The sequence below is a fragment of the Taudactylus pleione genome, unplaced genomic scaffold (genome assembly GCF_031769625.1).
Source record: "Taudactylus pleione unplaced genomic scaffold, aTauple2 ptg000143l, whole genome shotgun sequence".
Classification (NCBI taxonomy): domain Eukaryota; kingdom Metazoa; phylum Chordata; class Amphibia; order Anura; family Myobatrachidae; genus Taudactylus; species Taudactylus pleione.
Window position 1 is genome coordinate 1,244,203 of NW_028284545.1, and position 19,077 is coordinate 1,263,279.

General features: G+C 43.5%; 1 protein-coding gene across 2 annotated transcripts in view; it reads left to right on the forward strand.

Moving 5' to 3' along the window:
• Nucleotides 1-19,077, forward strand: part of SORCS2 (sortilin related VPS10 domain containing receptor 2) — a 1,055,028-nt gene that overhangs the window by 900,340 nt on the left and 135,611 nt on the right. For both annotated transcript variants that reach the window (XM_088473883.1, XM_088473884.1), the window contains exon 9: nucleotides 8,597-8,776. In XM_088473883.1, the coding sequence (XP_088330009.1) occupies nucleotides 8,597-8,776 (180 nt within the window). The remainder of the gene's footprint in view (nucleotides 1-8,596; nucleotides 8,777-19,077) is intronic.

A 19,077-nucleotide genomic window follows, 5' to 3' on the forward strand; every position in this document is an offset into this window, starting at 1 on the left:
GGGGATCCGGTGATGTCCTCTCTCCGGTCAGCTGGTTTCCCATGCAGAGCTACATTTCACAGGCGTAGCAGTACATGCCCACTTTAACGCCGGGCACATAGCTGTTACTTTTACAATCACCCTGAGATGTTTTTCAAAAGTAGGCAAGTACAGTATGTTTTAGGTGCCTCTCTGGCAGATCTGCCCTATGTATAACCCTATGCTCTGCTTCCACACTCACCTTAAGGATCCATTACCCAATATATCCTTACTAACATTTCTGCATTTAAATAATAATAGAAAAACAATAGTACTGTATGTCTTTCCATGAATAACTTTACCATTGAAGTACAGCTGATACAGCTAAACGCACGGGGAAGGCAGAGAGCTTTTACTTCAATTCAGCAACTTTTACGATGACTTTGTCATAGACTGCGGAATTTAAACACATTTTGGTGCCATCAAATTGATGTTTATCTTAAAGCCGTCATTAAAATCCCAAAGCTGCTTACAGTAGTGCGCCTGTTCTGCCTTCTCAGCTCACAATTATACTGCAATAAATAGATGTTTTCTTCAGCAGAGAAGTCTTTTGATCTATATTTTCAAAGTTTGTGACCTGACTGTCAATTTGTTTTATATAGTTAAGCTCCTGGTTCTATAAATGATTTTTCCATGGACCAACTAGATTGAATAATGGTCTCACCCACTGGCTTCATTTATCATTATTCAAACGTTATTGATTGTATTCAGATACATTTGAATAAATCAGTAGCAAGGGTACCTATTTAAAATCCATTCATAGTGCATCTCCCTTCAGATTTATTGGGCTTCCAGTCTTTGTTAAAATCCACTTTTAAAGCGGTCAGTAATCAGAATGTCAGCAAATAGTGTATCAGGAGATACATGTTCTGATGTTGTGTGTTGGCAATGACTTGTCCGCCCGTGATTTTGTTACACTGAAATCTATGCGACAAAGGGCCTGAGTCATAACGGATCGCAGCTGCGATTACGCATGCAAACCCACTGCGAAAATATAATGTTTGCAATCGCAATGCCGTCCGGGCCCAACATAAGGACACCTACTTCCCCTTACTCACATACGTAATACTGCAAAACCATCGGTACCATCGTCATAGGCAAACGCAGGGGGGTTTCCGTCTGCCTGGAAACACCCCTCCCCAGCACACACCATGACCACAATAGAAATAGTAATATATAATAGAATGTTACTAGTGCTGCATGTTCTTCTTAGTATCACAAATGAAATGATTAGCACCAACTGTGGATCTTTTAAAATGTGTCAGCCAGTAATAAATATACCTGTGCCCCAACTAGGAGATGTGGAAAACATGCACTGTTAGGGGTGCACTGCTATAGACCATTAATAGGGTTAATTATTAATACTGTATAATAATACACTATCCAGTACGTAAGGAGACCGATATGTACATATATATGTCCAGGGCAGTGCTAAGTTCTTCTGCTGCTCCCTCAGACTCCTGGACTTGCTCCAATGCTCAGGAATGGTGCCCACATCTGTAAAAAAAACCATTCTGCTCAGACAGGATGGACCTGCTGCCGCATCTAATAGCATACTGTGATCGCTGGTCTTGTATATGCTGGAATTATGACACACAATATACATTGTATGTAACATATTAAAGCTGGATAAGTGCTAATTCTGCCCTCTTCATGGACAGGCCACACTCACTCTAAAATCAAGCATTTGGAAACCCCCTCTAGAAATCCTGCGTTTGCCACTGATCGTAGCCTCACGCACAATTGCACAAGGTCAGACCTTACTTAGAAATTGCTAACCCCGTCGCACGCAGCGGGAGCTCAAGCTGCGTATACCATCGCACGCCCCTGTAATGGCGTTCAAACGCACTGACGCCTGGAACAGGATGCAGTCACCATGTCGACATTCAAAATGTTGACAGTCCTCATGTGGGCACCAGAATGTTGACAGTTATGATGTCTACATTGTTGAAATGTCAACTTGGGACATGTCGTCACCTGCAGAATGTCAATACGGTTGCAATGTCGACATTCTGAATGTTGACGTGTGAAATGGCGACATTCTGCAGAATGCTGACATTATGGTTAGAGATGTCGAAATGTGGACCTGTGCTGTTGTCAGGTGCCTTACAATACTTGGGAAGAGATTGTGGTGTCATATGCACCTCCACATGTAACAAAATGTATACAACTAATTTGATTTAAGAGGTAATGTGAAATAAAAAATGTAATCTGTTCATTAAATGTTATTTTACCAATCTCCTTATAGACCTGCAGTAACATATTCTACTAAGTCACTGGAAAGAAGATTTATTTTATCTCTTCTCACTACTTTTCAAATATCTGCAGATCGTACGGCATAAATTCCCAAATTTTACATTTTAAATCCGAAACAGAACTCCAATAATAAGTCAAATACTAAAACTCCATAAACATATATATTTAGCACTTGAGATTAATTTTAAAGAACACAGTAATAATTAAGAATTACTAAAAACAAAACACACTTATTGGTCCCCACACATAAATATAAAATTATTGTTATTAAAAAAATAATAATGTTACAGGTGATGTCACCACAATAATAACATACTAAGCACACCACAGAACCAGCAGTGATATGTAATATAATATCTGGAATAGAAATGAGGCTGTTATACATGCACCGCACACCCTGCACCTATAAAACTTACCTCTCCGGAGTCCCACGTCAGCACCGGTGTCTGTGCCTGTAAAAAACGGCTGGAAAATGGCCATCGTGGCCATTTTCCCGTCACTTGCGCGTGCGCAGTACAGGAAAAATGGCATCCGCCGCCATTTTCCCGGTGAACTGCACATGCACTATAGACTCTGGGCACACTCTAGTGCCCAGAGCCTATAAGTGCGGTGCTGGCCAAGCACCGCTCAGTACGCAGCCGGCCGCCGGGCGGAGAGGAGTTGAACCGTGACAGAGACTGCACAAGGACACCCTCCTCTCTAGAAACACCCCTGTAGGAGACGTATATTCTACAGATCCATAAGGTCCACTGTAATGGGTATATGTACTACAGTGCAGGTTTATAGAAGTGGAATGTTGCCCCTAGCAACCAATTCGGTTCTACTTATTTATCTAGCACCTTAGGTAATAGCTAGAATCTGATTGGTAACCAATCATTACCACCACTTCTATAAACCGGCTCTTTAGTAAATATACCCCTTAAGGTACATGTTGATGATAATGATGATAACAGCATGATCAGATTTTATCGTTAGTGTTTAAAAGAAGTGCAATAGTCTGGGCTAGTTACTGCTAAAGCAGGGAAAGGACCTCATCCTGAGTTGCGCACAATCCCAATGTTCACTCAATTGAGCGAATATTTGCGACTGCTTATTTGCGCACACATTTCTGAAAAGCCCTATGACGCATGCGGTACACAGAGTGCTGTGATTGATTCAGATGTATCAAAACGGTGGCAGAGAAGTGAAGGGCGTTCCTGGGCGGTGAGTGGCAGCTAGGCAGTAGCGCACTCAGAAATGTTCCATTCAGTGGGCGTATTGTGGGAGTGTCACGGGTGTTCCCAGGCGCACGGCTGCATGTATGGGAGGCCGTGGTCCGACTGGGGAAGCTGCATTGGCCATAGGGCTGGTGCAATTTTCAATGGTGCGACCGATGGTGGCATTTAAGGACACATCAATCTGTATTATAGCGTGCACGTGCGCTAAAAGTTGGAATCTCAGTCCTCGCACATTTGGCTGCGTAGGTGTACACAAGGGAAGGAGTTTGGATTTCATTAGCATAAACCCGCAGGCGGGCGACCGCCAATACACACTGCTAAGGTCGCTTTTGCGTGAGACTCAGAGTGTAGGGTCCTCCAGCAAATGCTGTCACCAGCACCAGGCTGTGCCAGTCTTGGCTGGTCACAATATTGGAAGAAGATATCATAATAGGATATCAGGATTGACTTGGGGTGAAACTCCATTAGGAAAATCATCATAGTGAAAATGTGCATGCTAGTCCCTTAGGATAAAACATCCCCATACTGGGGGCTAACTGTATAGTCCTGGTCAATTATAGATACAAATATTTTAAAGCTACTTTGGTGTTTGTTGAGGTGCTATAACCAAATGTGCATTACATAAAATCATGCTTGCCTGCTTTCCCAGATCATGGGGAGTTCTACTCACTACCGGAAGAGTAGACGACCCTCCTGCATCCCACTAATTTCCCTAGTAAATTAAGGATATGTTTTGCTGCGAAACGCATCGCCAGCCCTCTCACAAATCACCTTGTTCAGATAAGAGTGGACTCATGATGATGAGATCACACTGCCCCGTACACTTCTCTTCCTGAATCTCCTAGAGAATAGGTTAAATAAATCTCAGAAAATGCAGTATACCTAAAATGACACCCCCCCCCCCACAGTGTGTCTCACAGATGACTTATACCAGTGAGGATCAACTCTGACCTTCTACATTTTCTGTTAGTAACAACTATGCTAGACAGTCCTGTGAATGTTGGAACTTATGTAACACTGGAGGCAGCCATTTTGGCGAAGCCTAATGAGTATATATAAATATCAGAAGTGCCTCAGTGGTACCTAGTGAACTGATAGGATGTATTATCGCTAAGTGTATTTCAGCCAAGAAATGGCTACCTCCATTGTGTGTAACGCAAAAAAAGTTTGTTTATTTGGCTTTCTTACAGGAAGTTTATAGGAAAATTATTATTTTGTTAGAAATAAAAATAGTATATTTAATTGTCCTTTAAAAACAGCGGGAACATAGTAAGGGCTGACTGAGGAATGAATCTGCAAGCTGAGCATGGGATAGAATTTGAAACAACAACCTTAAAAATGGCCTAATTCAAGTTTCTAACAACTATCTTTTTAGTTTTTCCAAACTACCATTTAGTAAATCTGGCCCAACATCTACTGCTGAAGATCGATATTCCATTTAATATTTATATTCAGAATTCGCATTGTTCAAACTTTGTTCATCCATATCCTAGATGTCTTGTCCGGCCAGTTACAACACATCCCCCTATAGGCAGCTGCACATCTGGCCTCCAACGCTCCATGACAACAGAAAGCACATGCAGAGCAGTTCTGGCCGCACCTCTGTATAAGAACGCCAGCTCAGGAAGGATATATGTCAAACTATCTGAGTAATTCACCTAGAAGTCATTCATCATTTCTAATGCTCCATAGATCTATTTTGATTGGTTATTGGCCTTTGTAATAAGGCTGCAAATGGTTTTATTAGTTAATAATGGTAAAAAAGTGGCTGATTAAGTATTCATATTTCATGAAAATTGCTATGCACGCTGACCTAATTGCTTTCTGGAGGACACTGAATTAGGAAACCTTTTAACCACAGCAGCTCTGCACAGTAGGTTTAATATTACTCTGCACAATTGAATATATGTCTGATTAATCAAGGGAAAGTTAGCAAGCATAGTACATATATTTTAGATGTAGATGTAATATATCCATATATCTCCCAGTTAATTAGCAGATAAAGTTGTTCATTCAGTGTCTTGATTTATGTTTAACGATCTGTCGTACACTGTAGGGAACCTTATATTTTAAAAGGCAAATAGCGTTTGAAATGCTTCCTTTGTGAATGCCCATTTCTCAGCATTTTTGCGTTAATGATGAAGAGAAATGGGGTTTACACTTTCAACCATTGCTCATTTTTCTATGCACCTCTAGGGGGCGCAAGAGAAAACGTGCCAATGCTGGTATCTGTGAGATGAGGCGTTCTCATGGCACTTATGGGCATATTTATCAAACATTTTATTGCAAAACTCTCCTCCCTGACTAAAAAATCACAACATGTTCGGATCTTTACCTCATTTCCCATATCTGTAATGGGAAATGCGGTAATCTGTAATGTATCAGTATTGAATTGTGAAATGTATTTGGAAGAAGCCCCACATAGCTAGCAATATATTCAGATGGTGTTAGCAGAGGCTTTCTGCCAAATATGCAGACAGGTCCTCCTATGCCAAATAATTAACAGAACAAATAAAATAAAACAAAAAATAAAAACTTGCTGGTTGAACAAAATCCATGGACCAGGTGACTAATCTGTTGGCAGCTTCATTCATGCTCTGAAGTGATTTTGGGAGCACCTGACTGCAGGACCAGATTAAGGGCCTGGGGCTGAAAATCATCAAGGGCCTGTACTGTGAAGGGGAGGAGCTGTGACCTGTGCAGTGTGGGTGTGGCCAGAATCCCGTGGCTGTATACACTGTCCGTGTGAATGATATTCATTCCGCGCATGCGCGGTTGTGTAGTCTTTCAGATTTGCAAAGTATTGATGCGGCAGTCATCGGGCAGCATTTCTGCAAATGGCAGGGGCAGGGCAGCATTTCTGCAAAGAGCAGGGGCAGCACAGCATTTCTGCCAAGGGCAGGGGCAGCACAGCATTTCTGCAAAGGGCAGCACAGGATTTCTGTCCCGTCTTTCCTAGATTAATAAATTTGGGCCTAAAATCCTGTGCAAATCACATTGAAATGACTAATTATAATAAATATGCCCTTAGAAATTGAATCACCCTCTTAAGGTGCTTATCCACTTGCCGATAGAGGAATGACAGTACGATTACAACATTGTAATCATACAGCCGTTCCTCATCCTGTAAGTGCCTACACTGAATGATATGTCGTTCAGTGCAGGCACCCTCCCTCATCCCCGAACATGCCCAATCGCTCGTTATCGGCAGATTGACCTGCATGTTCATGTCAGAAATGACCAGCGCGCATTGCTGGTCGTTTTCAACATTTTGATGCACAATTTGTGAACGATTAATGAGCAATTCAGTGATAATGATGTCATTATCGTTCAATCGCTCATTTTAGTCGCCTAGTGGATACGCGGCTTCAGTCTGTGACTTGTCTCTATTCTCCGCCTCACATCTTGTCAGTCTACCTACCACTCTTTCCTTACTAGCACAACAATTACATGAGGAGACAGGCCACTGGTATCCAATTGCTGTTGCTGTCAGCATTCTGATAATCTGGCTATAGATAGTTCTATAAAAATGTTAGATTACACTGCATGCACATGTGGTGAACTCATTGTCCGTAATTAAATTCAAAGTGATGACGAATAGGTCCGGGAGGGAGCTCCCGGAGCTATTCAGTTCAGCGTGTTGTTTGGCCCGACTAAAGAATTTCTTCTCACACCCGCATTGGCCGCGATTCAATTCAGCACGCAGTTAAGTTGGAGAGTACCGGATTGCGCGACTTAACCTGTGTGTTTAGTCGTGAGAACCGGCATTCTCCAACTAAAGTGCTGGCCGCGAGGTTGTTAGTGCTCATTAAGCCAGAAAACAGCAGCACGGTCGGCACTTTTGGCGGATTTTTCCTTTAGTCGGACCAAACATCACGCTACATTGAATAGTTCCGGGAACTCCCTCCCGGGCTATACATCATCGCTTTGAATCAAATCGCTGCCAATCTATAATTCAGTCAAATCACTGCATAGTAAATCTACAGTACCCCTAAGTATCAATTGTACTACAGTGTTACATTACCCATTTACAGGGTTCTATCGCGGTTCTATCAGTAGGACCACTTGTTTCCATCTGAGCACACACCCATAGGAACCTTGTGATATCAACGGTAACATTAGAACTACTTGTTTGTGTCTTGATTCTGCCAATAAATGTACTTTGATTTGTAACTACTGAGAGACCCTAATATTTAAACTCCAACATGTTGCATAAGTTAAGGCACAATTGTGTCTAGTTGACTTTGGCTAGCATTGAATAATGAATGTTTTAAAATATAGGAGATCTGATACTTGTGTTTTCTATTCTGCAGAAGGTTTAGGGGTCTATGGGGGAGATGTACTAAGCGTTGGAGAGAGATAAACCAATCAGCTCCTTACTGTCATTTTTCAAATGGGTTGGGTATGGGATGCCAGCGCTCGGGATCCTGGCAGTCAAAATCTCAACGCCACCATCCCAACAGGGTTAGGCTACAGACTTGTCAGTCCCCCTACCCCTCCCTCCTTGGTGCCTAAACCTATCCTCCCCCCTTATTGCCTAACCCTAAACCCCCCCTAGTGCCTAACCCCTAAATCTCCCCCTAACCCCAGTACTTATCATCAGGATGCCGGTACCGGGATTCTGTCAGGTGTCGGGATTCCGGTGCCGGCATTCTAAGCGCCGGCATCCCAACTGTCGGGATTTTAACCAGATCCATTTCAAACACATCCTGTAAAGTAACAGTTAGGAGCTGATTGGTTGGTACTTTTTTCTCTCTCCACTTTAACTCTCTGCATGGCTTAGTACATAGACCCTCTAAGCACGTAGGGGGCTTTTGTCCCTCAGACCCCCTGCCAGGTCTTTGTTCCTGGACCCCATTGGGGGACTTCACCTCCCCCTCCCCCAAACACCCCTTGTCAGTTCCTTTTTTTCCTTTAATTTAGGCCCTGAGAAGGTCTCCAGCCCAAAGGGTGGGAATTTTCAGATAAGTATTGCTAATCTCTAATCTATAGGCACCATGGTAATCTTTGTGACCTTGGGGTTTAATGCGTTATACTTAATGATATATAAGGAGAACTAGGATGTAAAATTTCATTTGTTTTTAATCATTCACGTTTTCCTCCAGGATTTACAAATCATCAGCACGGATGAAAACCAGGTTTTTATTGCTGTTCAAGAATGGTATCAAACAGACACGTACAACCTGTACCAGTCAGACCCGCAGGGAGTCTATTATTCCATGGTCCTGGAGAACGTGAGGAGCAGTAAGCAGCCGGAGGAGAACGTCCTGATAGATATCCTAGAGGTGAGAACCAGTTATTCCACAATACCAGTGAAGGCACCTGCCCGCTGGATTAAATCAGTCCGATCGGACAAGGCAGCACATTGACCAATAGTGTGGGCAGATCAAGGTGAATGCTAATATTCTTATTGTCTAGCAATATGTTATCTCATGTTATGAAAAGTTTTTTCCCTAATGATTTCTTCTGTCTTTAGAATGTGCTGTTTGTAGATAATAAATATATATTATATATAAATATATATAAAATAAATTTTAACAGTAAAAAAATATAAAAGTTACATGTACTGTATATGAAAGATTACACACAACAATATCCACAGTATAGTACTGAAGGAGCGCTAATAGAGGGTGAATTAATCCGTACAAAAGAGCAGCTGTATAAAGAGGCTAGTAAGGCCTCTGAGAAAAGAACATAAAACAACGGAATAACAGCGCTAGAAAGTCAATTAGAAAATTCAAAGAGAATATTTAATAGCTAATAGATACGTAAAAACATATATAAAATAGTATTCAGTGCATATAGCCATAAGAATATAAGAGCATCATCCAATCCACCATTCAAATAGCTAGTCCATGGGTGCTCAGAGGCATTGGGGTCCTAATTAGCAATGCTGGCAGGCTTTTGCATGTATCCAATGGTGGATTGGATGATGCTCTTATGTTCTTATGACTGTATGTACTGAATACTATTTATATATGTTTTTTATGTATCTATTAAATATTCTCTTTGCATTTTCGAATTGACTTTCTAACGCTGTTATTCCGTTGTTTTATGTATATGAAAGATTGCATATTGGATAGTTATAAATGGCTTTACAGTTATTCTACTTTCTCATTAGATGTTACTGGTCATGTACAAACTGGAAAGTCTGCAGACTCACAATGTCCGCTAAGGGCATCTCACGTTGCATGCCAATGCCACCATACTACCAATGCTGGCTGGGTTTGTGGCTGATATATAAACCTGAATAGACTTAGTAGCATATTTATAATGTGTACAGGGTGTGCAATGCACATGGACTCCCGAGTCATGGGGGACCCCGCACTGTACACCCTGCACCCATTGCAATGACTGGCATCATTATACTGATGTCTTCCTCAGTAACATGGTGCTGGCGTCATATTTCTGAATAAATCACCAGAAATATGGCCTCAGTGTGATACTTACACAGATTTTTCCAGAAATATGTCACATTCGCAGAAGATAACAAAAACCCTAGCACTGTAACAGAGGGGTGGGGGCTGTGTTTTCAGGGAGGAGGCCCAATCAAATTGGCACAAGGGCCCCCCTCCTCTCTAAGACCACGTTTGAATTGGCCGAGGTATAAAACTGAAGGTAGTAGGTGGGGACAGTAAAACCGTCACACGAAACTTCGCCCTTCTACCACTTTAAAACCTCTCTTTAGCTTCATTAATGGGTCAGGGGACATCAGGATTATCTACATTGCATGCGACGCTAAGGTGACATCTAAAACATTAGTTACATGGGGACAAATGTGATTTCCCACAGAAGTCCCAGTGATTGGTGTATCCCATTTTAGGTACAGGCACTTCTGTGGTGCAGGACGACCCACAGCCTGTGCACTCTCCCCCAAATCAGGGAACATCCTGTGATTGCGCCCTCGTCCCTCTTCGGGCCTTTATTTTTCGTCCTTTCAGCACAGCACTACAAGTAGATGCAGGTTCAGCGGCAAAATGGAAGTGATGCGCAAATGCTCTTGTCTCCAACTCTGTGAATGTACATTTCGGAATGGATCTAAATGACAATTACAACTGATTATTTAGTGTTAGATGCTGTGATCAGGCAGTCTGACATTATACCTGCTTCTTGAAAAAGCCTACTGATAAGGAGAAACGCGTTGAAGTGACAGGTGATAGGCACCTGACCTGGATTTACTATTCCTGGACGTCCGCCGCTTACATTCTATCGAACCTCCGCATGCCGACTGCCGCTGGGTTGTGGAAACGGCTCCCATACAACAATATTTCATACAGACCAGGGCTAAACATCGTGTGCTGCAGGGACACCTGTAGAGACCAAGCACCGCCTTCATCTTACATGCCGGTCAGACCCATAGACCGGATGGATATATATCCACCAGTGGAGCTGACATTTACCAGGGACACAGTTACCATACGGGACTTGCATTAAATAGTGAGTAAGCTCTCCAGCAGGAATTACCCGCTGTCTGTACCCTTCTTTATAAAGCTATATTATTATTACACCCAGTTGCTACCGGAGGCCTATGAGGAACCTTTTTCAGGAGGATTGAATCCATTGTGTGTTTATAACTAACACCTACACGGCTGGAGACAGTCCTTGTTTATTTCACCTATAAATACTTAGATAAAGGACACTCAAACATACGTCCGCAGGAGACTGAGGCCCGTATTCAATTTGCAGTTTAAAGTCGGAGTCCGGACTTTTCGCCATCATCGGAGGTTTTGCCTCTGAAAAAGTATCCTGCGTATCCCCATATTCAATTGCAAATGTGTGAAAACGGAACTCGGTGAAATGGAAATCGTCAAAGTCATGTCGTTTTTGGGGAAATCAGCCTGACAGCCCCCCTATAGATGCTCTGACATGGGGGATCACTATGGGTATCCCCAATTAGCCCTGCTGAAGGTATTTGGGGGTTTTAAATGGTCTCAATAGGTGCTATTTAGGATCTTTGAGCAAGTGGTGAAAAACAGCATTTTGCAAGTTTTTGGGGGGAAAATAAGTATTCCCATCAAATTTGGGGTACATGAAAATGGGTGCAAGCATATTTTGAAGTTCCTAAAGTCAAGCATTAAATAGCGCCAAAAACACACCATCAGCAAGCACCTGCAATCAAAGATACACCTCCCCCATACTACCAGACACCCCCAAAAGCTGTTGCACTAGTTTTTGAATTTGTACCCCCATTTTTTCTTCTCGCTCATTTTTTCAAAGTGCTTTTTTGGGGTGTCCTTTGTAGGAGGGGGGGTTGCGTCAAGGGAGGTGCCCTAAAAGGGTTTAGGGGGGTTGCCGCAATTTTGCACCCCAAAACCCTGATTCTGCACTTTTTTCCGCCTGGTATTCATAGGCAAAACTTTTTCACCTATTACATTGCATTGCATTATCGCACCGGCGAAAAGACGCTGAATTTGAATATCGTCGAAAATGACGTCATCGGTGAAAAAGTATCGCTGAAATTGACTTTTCGCTCCAAATTGAATACGGCCCTAAGTATGCATTACCGTTGGACACATATTTATATGCTGGTTTATTTATTTATTTTTCATTATGAACATATACATTTGACCGCATATCAATTTATTGCTTTCAGTATCTTGTGCTTTATTTATCTATTATTATTGTTCTGTTTGATGTATTGCTGATACATTTTTATGTTTTGATATATATACATACATATATATATATATATATATATATATATATATATACAGCATTCGAATATATTACTTGTTTTAATATGCTAACTGAATAGTTTTTTATTAAATATATTATTATCAATATTGTGTGGAATCCAGGGGTGTGTCTATAATGGGTGCAGGGTGTGCAGTGCACATGGGCCCCCGGATCCAGGGGGGGTCCGCACCAAACACCCTGCACCCATATTATCTAAAACATACCTCTCCGAGGTCCCGCGTCGGGTCTCTCAGTGCTGCTCAAAACGGCGGAAAGTATGTGCCGCGGCCATTTTTCTGGTGTTTTGCGCATGCGCTGTGAGGAAATGTGCAGTAGACTCGGGGCACACTCCAGTGCCCAGAGTCTACTGATTCTGCGGTGGCCGGCCAGCCGCGTTTGCCGGCTGCCGGGGTGAGAGGAGGGGGCCCGTGATGGGGGATGCACACGGGCCCCCTCCTCTCTAAAGAAGCCCCTGGTGGAATCTCTATATTTAAAGCGCCAGACATTCTTTTTGTTTCTTGTTGTGAGGATTCCCGATTCCTCACCTGCCTTGGCTGCTGGTTATATTCCACGCAGTACCCTCAGGTGTTCCAGAATTAGCGCCAGGGATTCCATTTCAGTCTGACATTATAAGCCTCATTTAGAATTAGGAGCCAATCCAGCTATAGGGTGCAAATGTGCGCCTGTGTAAACCATGTTGGGAATGCGGAATGGAATTACCATGGTGCAAAATTGCACCTTATAATTGGATATACTCCAAACTATGCATTATGCCTGATACAGCATAATGGCCACTGTCTGTAGGAGTCACCATGACTGACCTTGAGTGCCCCACAAGCCGTTTCAGAAATGTGCTGAACATAACGATTTGGCTTTTATCAAAGTCACCTAGGTCTTTACACTTGCCCATATCTTCTGCATTCAACACGTTGCCTACTAACACCTTATACCATCTTATATCCCTGACCTTGATATTGTTACAAGGTGATCACCGTTATTCATATGGGAGTGGTCCATTGGTATATACAGTAGCATGAAAAAGTATTCAACCCCCGTGAAAAGTCAACAGATTTGTCTGTTACGAATGACACTTACACAGATTGTTCCACACAGTATTTTTAGTGTGAACCAGTAATATCTTAAAGTAAGGAGAAGGTGGGGATAGAGATGGGATGAAATGAAGAGGGTAGAGAGATAAGAGCTAGGAGGCAGAGGAGGATAGTTAGGGGGAGAAGAGGGAGAGAGAGATAGCAGGAAGAAGGAGAGAGATGAGATGATGAGAGAGACGGGAGGAAGAGGAGGGAGAGATAAGGGGAATGTTGATATGTCTTATTGGTGTAGAATAATTGGCATCAGCGGAATGTGAAAAGGAGGTTAGTCCAGTCAGTTTTTCCTTAACCAGGTTTAGAGGTTTATTCAGGATAACAGCGGTAACAGAATGTAGTACAGAGTAAGCGTTTATGTTACCAGAGCCAGCAGTAGCGGAAGCAATGACATCTGGGTTACTATTTTTCTGAAGGAAAATGTTGTGCAGTGTAACACACATGTGTAGAGACACTCTCTGTCTCAGGACACATATACGTTGTTGCACAAGGGCACGGGGTTGCCATGCTGAAAAGGGGCTTGCGGTGGCCATCTTTGTAAAGGTGACTGCTAAATTTCTATGCACAGCAGGAGATAGCGCTGGAATGCACTCCTCTCTGACAAGGAAGAGGGGGAGAGAGATGGGAGGAAGGGAGTGAGAGAGAGAGGGATGGCAGGATGAGGGAGAGATGACAGGAAAAGAGAAATGGGAGAAGGGGTAGTGAGATGGGAGGAAGGGGGTAAGGGAGAGAGATGACAGGAAGAGGGAAAGAGAGATGGGTGGAGGAGAAGGAGTTGGAGGAAGAGGAGAAAGAGAGAGGGATGGCAGGAAGAGGGAGATGTCAGAAAAAGAGAAATGGGAGGAGGGGGAGTGAGATGACAGGAAGGGGTAAGGGAGAGAGATGACAGGAAGAGGGAAAGAGAGATGGGTGGAGGAGAAGGAGTTGGAGGAAGAGGAGAAAGAAAGAGGGATGGCAGGAAGAGGGAGATGACAGAAAAAGAGAAATGGGAGGAGGGGGAGTGAGATGGGAGAAAGGGGTAAGGGAGAGAGATGACAGGAAGAGGAAGAGATTTCAGGAAGAGGGAAAGAGATGGGTGGAGGAGAGGGAGATGGAGGAAGAGGAGGGAGATGGGAGGAATAGAGGGATAGAGATGAGAGGAAGAGCAAGATGGGAGGAAGGGGCGGTGGATAAATACAAAGATGGAAGGAATAGAGAGAGAAACAGAGAGATGGAACAATATCTAGTGATCTGCTGAATGACAGGTCCAAAGTACTAGTATATCATAATCTCTCTAGTGCCCATTAACATTATACGGAATTGTGTTAGTGTCTACTGTACTTCTCAATTATTCCAGAGGCCTAAAAAAAGAACAATCAAGACAGGCATCAAACATATGTCTTATTATCATTAAAACATAACACAAATCTGTTTTCAGAAGAAAATGTGTATATAACATTCTCCTGTCTTATACATTCATCTGTTTTAAAAAATAAAAATATTCCTGTGTTGTTTTTTGTTTTTTTTTACCAGTTCATTATCCTTCACAATATGCTGAGCTAATGTCAAGCAAATAGGTCATTGTCTGTAGGAATATTAATAAAAAGTATTAAACAGCTGTTTGGCCATTGGTGTAAATATTCCCTCCGCTTGGATGGCACTTCTGCAAACAACTATATAAAATAACACCATAATAAAAAATGAATATAATGTGCATCTATGCATGAAAAAACTCCTAGATTTGAAGCGTGTATTGATCTCGCTGCAGGCGATCCCAGTTGTGGGAAGCACTTGTAGTAAAATTAATGATCCAGGTGAAAAAAAAATTTCTACCAAGATGGTGAATTTTTAAAGAGCCAGCACACGCTTAGCTCAGATGACACACGGAGTGCCTGGGTTTTTTTTTTTCTTCGTTTTCCTTTGGATTCGAGTACCTAGAAACCCCCCCTGGCCGCTGAGCTGATCCATCCACTGCAGCTGACCGATTTTTTTTTTTTTTCAAAGGAGGAGCTCAGGCAGGCTGTTTGTAATGCTGCCTCCTTATATTTACACTGAGCCTCATATTCGAATTTGTATGTGCCGGCTGCCTGCTTCCTGGATTTGCGTTCCACTGTGGAATGCAAACAGGAAGCTGTTATCTGCTCCGGCTAACAGGCACTTCAGGGTGCCGTTAGCCGGGAGAGTGGGGGCGGAGTGTATGGAACTTGTGCTCCAGCCAGGGATCAATGAGGTGTTAGTGTGTAGCTGTATAAATGGGGATGAAATCAAGGGGTGGTCCATTTGTGCACAAGACCACCCCTTAGCAATGTGGATAGCGAAGCCAGTCAGGACTCAAGAGCGGGTCGCGATTGCGGATGTAGCCGAGGGCGGGGCGCCCCCTGATCCTCCACAGCTCCCCTTCCCAGCGGTCCAGCCCGGTCTGACCACAGTGAACCTGGACCCTGCGATAGCTGCACTGTAACAGCATGACGTGAAAGGTAAGAAGCAGGTGTCCTATACTGTAGTGCATCTAGATCACTGACTGTCTGTCAACTGGATGTGCTGGGACTTGTAGTGCCATCACAGCTAGAAAGACCCTGAAAAGACAAGTGTTTATACTGTATATATAAAAGCATTGACGCTTTTTTCAGGTGTTTTTTGCATCTGACTCATTATCAGGCCGTATGAGGAGGAACCCCACCCCCTTGACAGACACTGTCCCCATTAGGGCAGCTTCCATATATTTCCTGGGCTATTTTTCCATCCCAATCACTGCACTGAGGGGCTTCTCGCTGCCTGAATGTAGGGGGAGCTGCAGCAGTAGCATTCATCTCCTCTCTTTTCTCTCATGGGGTTTTGAGATAGAGCTAGCTGGGTGAGGCAGTGACTGTCTCCACTCTCCACTGATTCTGCGGCAAGTGCGTGTCTTGCATGTCGAGGGGTGCCGGAGTGGGTAGTCTTTAATAAATGATGTTGGCCGGGTGAGGCCCTCACTGTCTTCCACTCCCGATGTCCTGATAGACGATGAAGGTATTTGTCTGACTCACATGTCAATGGGTGCCGGGGGAGGGGGATATACTGTGTATATAATAGATATATATTGTAACACTTGAACTACACAATAAAGTGTATGCTGCAGGGTTATTCTGGTTAGACTTTTTTCATTGGTTCTGTAATGAAGTATTTGGAAACCGCCCTTTAAAAATCCTGCGTTTGACACTGCCGCTGTGACGAGCGCCTTTCAGAGTCCCTGTCTCACGGGTGGTTTATAATACATGGAATCCTTAATTTCAGATTTCCGCAATAAGTGGTGATGTGACATTTTAATTAGCGTGTCTAGAACCAAATTATTAATAAATATGACCCAATGTGTGTATATCTATTAGTGTTGATTCTTTTTAATGTATATTTCTATATACATTATCTATCTATCTATCTATCTATTGTATATACTCTAGGAGAATGGCGCACTCGCAATACCAGGTCCACAGGAAACGTTGAACTAGAAGTTCCTGAGGACCTGTTATTGTTATTTGACCAGTGCCGCTATTCTCCTAGTGTGTGTGATTCCTATTTATACACATACATACTCTGGACGGGTTGGGTATGAAATCCCGGCTGTCGGGATGCCGCTGGTCAGAATAACGACAGCGGCAACCCGACAGCCAGAATCCCGACACCCATAGGAACACATGGTAAGTATTTTCCCATCCCCTACCTTAACCCCTACCCTAACCCTCCCTCCCCAGTGCCTAACCCTAACCTCCCCACCCCTAGTGCCTAAGCCTAACCTCCCCCTCCCTGCACCCTAAACCTAACACCCCCTCCCTGGTGCCTAAACCTAACCTCCCCCCTAGTACCTAAGCCTAACCTCCCCCTCCCATCACCCTAAACCTAACACCCCTTCCCTTGTGCCTAAACCTAAGCTCCCCCCCCCCCTAGCACCTAAACCTAAACAATCCTAACACCCTCTCCCCGGTGCCTAACCCTCCCCCTAACACCTCATTACTTACCTTCGGGATGCCGACGGTCGGGATACTGGTGCCGGGATCCCAACCAGTCGGGATTTCGGCGCCGGTATTTAGACCGTCGGCATCCCGCACGCCGGGATGCCGACTACACCCCACTCTGGACATATCATCCCTTTAATTCAGTACACATATATATTACACAGATTCTGTGGCTGGCTGACTTCAAGTCTCCATTTCACCTGGTTTTAATCAGCCACAGGTATGATATTACAAGCTACTGTATCTATATGTGTGCTCTATTAAGGGCTATTTCTCTTCGCTATAAGATCCAATGTTACACACATACTATAATGTCTTATTTATTTTATGATTTTGATTATGTGAAATTAGCTTAATTACAGGAGTATTTCACACTGGCCCCAGCTCAGCGGACCTCTGTACCAGACGTTGCCTTGGTTTCATATTTGCAGATTTGTTAACATTTATGTTTTTTTTTATATTATTATTATATATGTATATACATTGTCTTACTCAGCTGCCTTCAAAGCAAATGTTTATGCCCAATGTCTTCTGTATCATGCTTACTGACCTCTTGCGGAGCTGTGCCTAGCCAGTTTTACCCCAAAAATCTGCATTTTGCAACACAAAGAGTAATAATCTTAGTTAATATTGGAACCACTACAATTGTCGTCAGTAATCAGATTTATGAGGTGGACTCTTATCACTTTGCAGCTCAGAAAACATCCTACTTACTGCAGGTTTGCCAATTAATTGGTGAGCAATAGAACCCCTACTCTAGGATATTTCTTATTAATGGTATGTTGTGAGCAGTGGGACGGAGTGATTCTGTGCACAGCAGATGACCATTTCTGCACCCTGGAATATTCTGTGCATGTACAGTGTCAGGCCAAATTCTCAGTGCACAGAATTCTAATATGTTCAGTGCACAGATGTTCATATTATGCATCAGACTAATTGCTTCATATAATCATGATAATTGACTGCTAATTTCAGCTTTGCAAGTGTTATGAACCAGAGTCGGTAAAGAAGCACCAAGCATAATTTGCAATGCTGTTATATGGCACTTTATATGTGAATAATGAAAATTCTGCTTTGCCATATTTATAGAAGGAAAAGAGAATGTCATGTAGGGTAAATATTTTGTCAATAATCTCATCTCACCAAACCTCCAAATGCAATATATTGGGTAACTATTCCCCCCCTACCACCTGCAGTATTTGCAGCTGCTCAGTAGTGATGAACACCTGCAGAAATTTGAATATGCCAAACCTGTTTTGATCCTCTCCAGCCTGCACCCTGCTAAGTCTACACTGATCCTGCCAAATCTGCACTGACCCTGCCCATCCTGCACTGAACCTGCCAAGCCTGCACTGACCCTGCCAAGTGTGCATTGATCCTGCAAAACCTGCATTGACCCTGTCAAATCTGCACTGACCCTGCAAAACCTGCACTGACCCAGCCTGCATTGACCCTGACAAGCCTGCATTGACCCTGCCCAGCCTGAGTTCACCCTGCCCAGCCTGAGTTCACCCTGCCCAGCCTGCACTGACCCTGCCCATCCTGCTCTGACCCTGCCCATCCTGCACTGACCCTGCCAAGCCTGCATTGACCCTGCCAAGCCTGCACTGACCCTGCCAAGCTTGCACTGACTCTGAAAAAACTGCACTGACCCTTCCCAGCTGGCACTGACCCTACAGAACCTGCATTGACCTTGCCAATCCTGCATTGACCCTGCCCAGCCTGCACTGACCTTCCCTGCCTGCACTGACCCTGCCCAGCCTGCACTGACCATCCCCGGCGTCTGCACTGACCCTGCCAAATCTGCACTGACCCTGCCCATCCTGCACTGAACCTGCC